Consider the following 10,220-nt stretch of genomic DNA (forward strand, 5'->3'; position numbering starts at 1 on the left):
ATATATATATATATATATATAGATGTAAGTGTGTGTATACATATAATGTATATACATATAAAATCATTGCTGTGTGGTTAAGAAGTTCACTTTCCAACAATGTGGTGTCAGGTTCAGTCCTACTACATGACAGCAATATTTATTTTCTACTACAGTACAGGGCCAACCAAAGCCTTGTGAGTGGATTTTGTATATAGAAGCAGAAAGAAGCCTGTCATTTATTTATATGTCATCATCTTTATCACCATCATGTGATGGTTGTTAACAAACATCACCATCATATAAGCAATGTCATTCATTTGCAATCTTCTGTTAAACATGTCTGCCCATTATGCTGTTCATGTTTGAAGGACGAAAAGAAAAATATCTCCTTAGCTTCAAAACAAGTGACGTGTTTGCAAGCAGGAAGGACATCTGGCAACAGAAAATCTGTCTCAACGAATTTCATCTGTCCCCTGCAAGCATGAAAAAAAAAAAAAGGATGTTAAAATAACGATCCACATACAAACACGCGCACACACACACACACACACACACACACACATATTCTCTCTCTCAGTACTTATATATATATATATATATATATATATATATTCATACCTTCACACCTACATACACACATGCATACGTTAAGATCACCAGCATTCTCTCACGCACACGCACCTTCGTTTTGGGATCACTACTTTTTTGTTATCTCCCCTTCTTCTTAACTTTCCTGTGTTATCCTTCTGTCTTGTATTCGCCATGATAGATCGCTGACCACTACACATATGTTTTTTTTTCTCTCCTTGTTTCTTTTTGTGTTCCTTTCTGTTGAAGAGCGTAGGCTCGAAACGTTAAAGACTTTCTCTATTCCCGAGCGTTATACTAATACATCCATTTGTTGTTTACACCACCTGTCTTCATCTGTTGTTTTTTCATGAATTCTCCCATACATATATATATATATATATATATATATATGTACATACATATACATATACATATACATATACATATACATATTGGTTGCCAGTATGCAAGATGGAAGAACAGCAATTGAAGTTTAAGAAAATATTTATTTACCATTACTTTGTATAATGTCTTGCCTTGACAGACAAGTGTGTGTATCATATAAAAACAATAGAGTTATCTTTTCTTGTATGCTGTTGCTGGTTATGTTTGGTCAACTGCTAGTGGCCCAGCTAGGAATTAGAGGAAGATAGAGTGAATGTTAAATGTAGGGAGTTGATAAAATGATACCTTCATGGTGCCTGACACTTAAACAGCAGTGGTGTTGTGATAAGACTCTGTATCATAGCTGACATTTTCACTGGTAAGCCTTCTCTCAGTTGAATTGTCTCACTAACTGGATTTTGCCTGTGGTCGCCTCTCTGTTATCTTTTTGCCAACCAGGTTCTCATTAACTAACTTTGGCTTACAGAGTTCTAGTTTTTATAACTAGCCAGAAGGATAGACATATTGTTGAAAACAATAGATTTCATTGGAGGTCTGTTATCTCCATTCCAGCCCCTGGTGGCCTAGAAGGAGTTAGAAGGGTCAAGTGGCAAAGTCATTATTCTGTTTAGCGATGGCAGCTGGCAAATGTAACTGCTGTCACTCACAGAAAAAGTATTATATATAAACACTAATACATCTAAATGTATATACACAATATACAGGTAAGATATGGCTGTATAGTTAGAAGCTTGCTCCCAACTACATGGCACCTTGGGCATGTGTTTTCTACTTTGGCTAGACTGAAAGAAGCCCAGTCTGCGTGTGTGTGTGTGTGTGTCTATATATATGCATAAATATATACATATATATATGTATATACATGTGTGTGCGTTTGTGTCTCCTTGTCTTGACAGCACATAATTGTCATAAATGAATGTCATTAATTTTCAATATCCATCAAAACATGTTTGGCCATCCAAAAATATTACCTTGTTTGGTAACAGGTGAGGAGTGGCAACAAGAAGGGCGTCTGGCCATAGAAAATCTAACTCGACAAATTCTGTCTCATGCAAGAAAAAGTGATGGTGATAACAATGCTGTGTAACAAAGTTTTAATTTTTTTTTTTTGTCTTTGGTCAGTATGTGTTATTTTCTATATATTTCTGTCGTGAAATCAAAAGAAATGACTTATTCCCTTCAAATTTTGCTTTTGTGACCTGGACGTCAATGTTTTGAAACTGACACATTTTCCATTACATTTCAGACAGATTCAGAGCTGAGTTCCTGAAACAGAAATATTGTTATAGCAAATATTCTGCTCATACCACAGATTTGTCAGTTGCTTGATCTTAACCACTTGAGCATGTCACTCATGTGTCAAGAGGAATTCTTTGGAGTTTGAATAAATGTAACAAAAGCAAGCAAAATATGAAGGCAATATTAGCCATTTTTCATACTTTCTAGGATCTAAGCAAATAGGAAATAACAGTTGCTACCTAAGGACAAAAATTGTGTTACACAGTGTGATGTGTAAATTGGCTAGATTGGCTCTCCCATGATACAACTGTAAAAAATATGTTTAGAGAGAGAGAGAAAAAACACCCTGTCTATTTTGGTTTATATTGAAGTGTAATTTTAGTATGTTAGTTTAATTTCCCTGCACAGAGTTGACCCCTAGCATGACCAATGCTCTGTAACAAACACGTGTATTTCTAATATCAGAATTAGTGAAAATAACATTGCAGAGGAGGAAATTTATAGAAACAAATGGCATGGTTGACATTATGCTGTAAATCTCTCATTTTCAGGTCCCATAGAAAAATTAGGTAGATCTAATCCAGCAGCCAAAATGATCTTTGATCATTTTGGCTACTGTCCTCTCATATCTCACTTCATTCTAAACAAAAACTTAGGTATATATCTGAATTGTTTAATTTCTAAAATAACTACAGACAAATATATTATCCTGCACAGTTACTTAGTGATTCTTTCATCAATGCCTGAGCAAATACAGTAGGTTTTATGCTCAGTAGCTTAGGATTGATCAAAATACACCTGGAGTTATCTCTGATACTCTTTGCATTAAATATGTTAACATTAACAAACCTATCTATGTATGAATTGTTTTCAACAACACTAAATGGCTAACTTATCTGAATTTACAGCACATAAAAAGCATCCATTACACTCTTGGAGTGGTTGGTGTTAGGAAGGGCATCAAGCCGTAGAAACCATGCCAAATCAGACTGGAACCTGGTGCAGCTTTCTGGCTTACCAGTTCCAGTCAAAGCGTCTAACCCATGCCAGCATGGAAAGTGAATGTTAAATGATGGCGAAGGTTCTCAAGTAAACTGAATTATTTTTTCTATGCAAACATTCATTTATTATGAAAACATTTATAGAAAAGATTAAATGCCTGAGATAAAATTGTTATCAATACAATTAGATTCTTTCAGGTTGTTAACCTCACTGACATCAGGTACCTTACTCCTTGATTTGTAAGTAGTACCACACAGGACTTAAAATAGGCACAACTTGTTTTAAATTAATACTCATACTCTTACCCTTTTTTATGATTTGAGTACATCATGTTCCTATGTATATATCCAGAAATAAGACAATGATGATGATGATAGAGAATACTGATCAAAATGTTTGTAAATATTAAAACAGGTTTCATTTTTGTTAGATAGGTTATCTAAAAAAAAAAAAATTAATAATCATATGAAAACGGAAAGTTGATGAAATTGAAGCATTGGCAATGTCTCACAAATCTACTTGTAGAAGATGATCCTAAAAGAGTTTGTAGCCAGAATGTAAAGGGATGAAATGAAATACAAGACATTTAACCTGACCCCATCATTTCTGCTACTCTACTGCCTAAACAGTTGAAAATTTGTAAAAGTATATATTGTTGGAGCAACTTTAATCTTTGAACAATGCAAATAATTTTTTCCCAAACACTACTTCTCATATTTAAGGCAAGCTGAGTTTCCTTTATGCTTTGCTTGGTCCATGGCACACTAACTACAGTAAGTGTACCATGGACCAATGTTTTTTTTACTCTATTAGCCGTGATTTGCAGGATACAAGAAAAATAGTGTCAAAGGAATGAACTGGTGTTATTTGACATTTAGTTTTCATAAATTCACTTAGTATCCTGTTAGTCTGTATCCTACTCACTTTAATCCTTTCAACTTCATTCCTCTCTCTCATATCAAGTTGTCTTTTGTAAAACCACTGACCTGTAACAATTCAAAATGCACTATAATCTTTAAATCCTTTTTCTATCAAGTTCTGTAAAAAATGTGCAAATGGTATCATTATCACCATTTTACATACTCCTATGCTATGCAGACATGAGTTGGATGGTTTGACATGACTCAATGTATCAGCTAACTGTGTTGTACTCCAATGTCATTTGCATGTATATATTAGAGAAAGGGGCAGTGCTATGATTTTCGTGGGCCCTCCTAGACTAGTGAGTTTATGTCCAATTTGAACATCTTCAACATTCACAGGAAAAATTTGGGCAGGTGAGGATTCCAGATAATTGTAGTTTTGGAGGATGGAAAGATCAGCCATAATAGTTAATGTAGGGCTGTATGGATAACAGGAGAGGATATATATATATATATATATATATATATATAGGCTGAATGGAGGTGACATGAAACTATGTAGCACAAAGAAGCAGAGGTCATTGTAGTAGTAATAGGCAGTCAAAAGACAGTATATCTGTAGGCAAAAGGTTGTAATAAGTTTAATGTATGATTGTGTTAAGCCTTTCTATGAATATCTTTTTTCAGTTTTTATGACTGACAAAATAGCTTCCACTCTTACAATCACAGATGAATATTAAAACTTCATTGTAAATAATTATGCAGCAAGAAAAATACAGCATTAACTCATAGATTAATATTTTAAACATTTCAGAAACTACAAGAGATAATAGCTTGATGCAGCTCACTGATTCCCTGTCAAACTATCCAACCCATGCCAGCATGCAAAACAGAAATTCAGTGATGATGATACATACATTCATATATACTTACACATGCACATATATACATGCGTATACCTGTATGCTTGAATATGCAGATACAGCCCTATATGTGTAAAAGTTAGTAAGTGCTATAAGTTCTTGATCCTCTCGTCAAATGAACACTTTGTAATGAGCTAAAGCAGGGGTTTTCAAACTTTTTGACTTGCGGACCCCTTTATATTTCAGGCTTTACCTTAGGGACCCCCTTATAAATGCTTATGAAATTTATACATAAATATTTGCTTAAAATAACATATATTTTTACATTTGTTTATTTAACAGTATTTAACAAATAGGTTTATTATCAATTAAAAGATTTCGATTAAAAACCATATATAAAATCAAATTGCCCATAAAAAGTATTTGCTGTTCATGGACCCCCTGTCTTGTCCTTGCAGACCCCCTGTGGTCCATGGATCACAGTTTGAAAACCACTGAGCTAAAGAGAGAGATAGACAGCTTATCATAGGGAATATTTAGGATTATAAGGGTGTGATGTCATACAACTTTCAATCAATAAATTATATCAATGCTACTACTAAAAAACAAAAGAAAATAAGTTGAAAATAAAAGTTACAAGCATCATAAATATTTGTAAAAACAAAATGCATCTTTAAACACTTGTTAAAAAAACAATTGTACTTCAAAATATTCCAGTGCAGGCACTGAACAGTTCTTGTTTCAAAATAGTTCATAATGTTCTACACTTGTTTCCCATTTATGTTATAATTTTATGTGATTATCTTATGCTTATGTTCACCATTTCATGTTATAATTTATATGTGATACACCAACAGGTGTATTAATGTATTTATACAATTTTGAGTACTTACATATAGTTGCTTTTACATGTACTGAATTTTTATTATAAGGAGGATAATTTAGAATTCCCAAGATCTTTTGTTATTATAGTTTTGTTTTCTTCTTACAGGTTATTGATTCTGTTGAATTGTGCACTGAATACCTTGTCAAGTCAATTAATTTGGATAGCTGTGTTGATGTCCTCATCCTTGCTGATCTTTATTCACTTGTAAATGCTCAAGAAAAATCTCGTGACTTCATCCGTGAAAACTTTGAACGCATTGTTACTTCAGAAAAATATTACCAATTGACACATACTCAACTAGCATTTTTACTTGCTGGAGACAACTTAAGGGTCACTTCAGAATACCAATTGGTCATGTTTGTACTTGAATGGGTCAAATGGGATGATCAGGTGCGCAAACAGTATTTACCACAACTGCTTGAAAATATACGCTTGCCTCTTTTACGTGTAGATGAACTTGATAAATTAGCTCGTTTGCATATCATGAGGAATAATCCAGGATGTAATCGGCTTTTCCGTGAAGCTCAAGAATATAATCGTAACATTTTTAAACAGCCTATGTATCAGACTAAACGCACTCAGGTTCGGTCAGAGAAAGTTAGTCTTGTTCTTTGCCATGGCGAATCTCCTAAAAGTTATACTTTTAAGACAGAGAAGTTCACAACTTTGCGAAATCCTTTAATTCCTATGTATAACCCCGGTGTCATTGTTGTTGATAATTTTATGTATGTCTGTGGCGGCACTTGCAACAACGATCATAATTTTAATGCTTCACCCCGTTGCTTCCGCTTTGACCCTCGATTTGACACCTGGACTGAATTCACTTCATTATTAGAGGCTCGAAAGGATTTTGTAATGGTTACTGTAAATAAAACGTTGTATGCCATTGGTGGAAAAGATAAGAACAATATCTCTTCTACTATGGAGAGCTATACAGTAGAATCAAACCAGTGGAGTTGGAGAGCTCCAATCAACATTGCTGTTTATGGACATGCTGGAGACGTTTGTAAAGGAAAGATCTATGTATGTGGAGGACAAACCACAACAGGCTGTGTTAACAACTTTCTCCGCTATGATCCCTCTACTAATACGTGGGAAGATCGTTCACGCATGTTGAGACCTCGTTGCAACCATATTTTGGCATGTGTTAAAGAGAAGTTTTATGCAATTGGAGGTAATGTAGAGGATAGTCATGGATTGGCCAGTCCAATTGATCTTATTGAATCTTATAACCCTAACACTGACCAGTGGACTACAATGGAAGTTACTGTTAGTATTCGAAAAGCAGGTGCTTTTGTACGTGATGATAAAATCTATATTACAGGTGGACTGAAAGAGCAGAGGCTTTTAGAAATCATTCAAGAGTATGATCCTGTAAAGAACACGTTAAAAACTTCCCACACCTTTCCATTTGTCATTCTTGGCAGGGCATGTTGTTTGCTCACGTTAAACAGATGTGAGCCTTTCCGATAATGCTGCATTCCCAATAAGACTCCTTAGTATCTCGATATATATTCTTTCATAGTTTGCAAGGAAGAGAGCAACATTTGATTGTGTGATTGAATTGTATTTAAGTGCTGTGGAAGGGGTTTAAGTGAAGGAAGAAAAAAATCATCGGTGATTGGATAAAGGTTTTTAAGTTTTCATTATTAGTTTATAAATGAGGATCAGAAATGTGTTGTGTGTACATATGTGTGTTTGTTGTTTGTCTGTCTATGTGTTGATCCATGGCAGAATGAAATATCGTTATGATTCATTTGCAGTATGATGGCCTTTGGTACCACCAGAAATTATGACTGTGCAAACTATTTAGCCAAAGATGTAAAGATAAGAAAACAGAAAATTGAAAATTATTTCTATACTAAGCAGCTTATTTTAATTTTTATCCTTTAATACCAAGACAATATAATTTTTAAATTCTACCGCGTGGACATAGCTTTAGGTTGGATTGGTGTAAAATCATCAGCAATGAACTTTTCACAACTTTACTGTATTAAATTTTAACCCCTCATTTACAAAAGAAATTAACTGCCATTATTATGTTAGTGAAAAGTCTTATTCTTTGTAGTATGATATGACAGTATCATTTGTTATTTGTGTGGCTTTAATTAGGTATATATCATATCTCAGAGTTTTGATGACCCTATTAACTTGTGCATGCTTTGCTTCCTTTTGCCATGTTTGGATGTTCACAATCTGTAGCAATGTCTTTTGTGTTTTAAAAGTCAGTAAGGATAAGTATTTATCCTGTGATCTGGTGCAATAAATAGTCACTTGCTGACCATAAATAATAATAGGTAACCATTAATGGGTTATCAGTCTTAAAGAGAATGGAAAAATGGAGGTTGTGACATCCTTACCTTTAGTATTAAAAGGCACTGATGGCATGAGTGAAGTGAAATAGCTACATTTGGTCTCAAAACCAGGTCACAATCAGTTTACAACAGAAATACATCCTGTATATTACTCATCTACAATTTAATTATAAGTTTCTGTATCAATACAAGGCACAAGATTTACAGGAGCAGGAAACAAGAGTGTGCAAAAGAGTATTGCAGGCATTAGGATAGTGAAAGGCTGCAACTGCAACCAAGAATTAAAACTGGGCTGTCATTGATTTGGCTCACCACTACTCTGTGACTATACAACATTCATGTTTTTCCTAAGAGCATTAGTAACACAAATGAAGAGAAATCAAGATCCCCACCCCAATTATTGTCATCTTTATATCCTATGACAACTTTCTAAATAACTATTTATGCTTTGTTCCTCTTACTATCAAACCGTTATCTAATTCAGCTAATTGCAATTAAAGATATCTATTAATGGGTGATAAGTTTAGTGACTTTAGATAGGACAAGAATGAGCATTGTTATTATTTCCCCCCCAAAAGCATTATTAACATGAGTGAAATGGTTTTACATAGAACTAAAATTGGACCCAATTAGCTGATACTTTACCAGCACCCTATAATACTTGCTGTTCCTTATTAAAATTTGAAAAATAAAGAAAGCTAAGATGCTAGCAACAAAGAAGGAGCATGATGCAAGTTAATTTCATTAGACTATTAAATTCAGCTACTTCTACAGCTTTGCAGGGTCCTTATTATTTTCAGGCAAACTACTGCAAGCTGCAGCAGATACAAATTAAAATGAATAGTTTTAGGTATTTGTTGAAGATTTTCACTTTTCAACTTTTTACTCCTATATATAATGCATCTAACTTCAGCAGTTTAATGGGTTATTTGTAAATTTTATCATAAATATTATTCCAAACGATCATACCAAGCTGCACAAGGATTTTCCAACAAGCTAAATGTTATGCAAGCCCGTACCAATGTGTAAAGTCTTAAGTCAAAGAACATAACAGACTGTGCCTCCTCCTAGGAAATTAATATATCTATATTTCATGTGAGGGAAAATAAAAAACATTAATCAAGTAATACATTGTATACAAAAATTAGATCTATTTTGAATTTAATAAATGCTATCATCATCATCACATCATCATTATTATTTTAATGAAAATAATTTTTTCTTCTTTAACTCTTAGAAAGATCACTTGTGAAAAATCATTTAAAATCGTTCCCTTTTATGTGGTTTGTTTGTCACATTCAAGGAGGAAACGTTTCATATGACTGATTGACATTTCTCACAAATTTTCTGTTGTTTCATTTTAACCTCCCTTCCCTTGCTCTTATGAAACTAAAGATTTTTATCTTTTCATTAGAATCTATTTTAGCATTTACAAATTAAGTTTATACTGGAAGATGCAACATATTCCTTTCTCTGTAACTTTTGAATTGCTTCACTATTTTTTACTTATTTCTTCCACCTCCATATTGGCAGCTAAACCCTGCATTATTAAGCCAATTAACAACGAAATCTTTTAACTGTGGAAGATGTCTTCCAGATTTTTCATAGATATGCCAAACTTGTTTTATCTCTCTTCATATACAGCTGTGCAATGCTGAAATTTCATGGAATCTGTAAATTTAGAAAGAATTAAATATATGTTGTATTTTAACATTTTTCTCTGCCCTAATGGATGTTGGTTAAAAATATTTTAAAGTCCAATGATATGTTGAATGACATATTTAACAAACCTTGTGATCCTGTAACAATATTGTGTTAATACACAAGTCATATATATATATATATATATATATATATATATATATGCATACATACACAAGAAATAAACAAAGTTTTATTTAAATTTTAAAGTAAATACACTTAACCGGTTTCATATTTGTATGACTGTCAAAAGTGTACATTATGAGGAATGTGGAGATGTATCACAAACTATTGTTTCTCAGAAACAATAAAGTTTGCAAAAACTCCACATTCTTCATAATGTACACTTGATAATTATGTAAATATGAAACCAGTTAAGTGCATTTATTTTAAT

General features: G+C 33.3%; 1 protein-coding gene across 1 annotated transcript in view; it reads left to right on the forward strand.

The window, feature by feature from the left end:
• LOC106874669 (kelch-like protein 9) overlaps positions 1-9,854 on the forward strand; it is a 32,315-nt gene extending 22,461 nt beyond the window's left edge. The window contains exon 3 of the mRNA XM_014922466.2: positions 5,916-9,854. Coding sequence (XP_014777952.1) covers positions 5,916-7,283 — 1,368 coding nt within the window. The 3' untranslated portion in view covers positions 7,284-9,854. The remainder of the gene's footprint in view (positions 1-5,915) is intronic.
• Positions 9,855-10,220: the final 366 nt, after the last annotated feature.

Source organism: Octopus bimaculoides, chromosome 1 (assembly GCF_001194135.2).
Source record: "Octopus bimaculoides isolate UCB-OBI-ISO-001 chromosome 1, ASM119413v2, whole genome shotgun sequence".
NCBI lineage: Eukaryota > Metazoa > Mollusca > Cephalopoda > Octopoda > Octopodidae > Octopus > Octopus bimaculoides.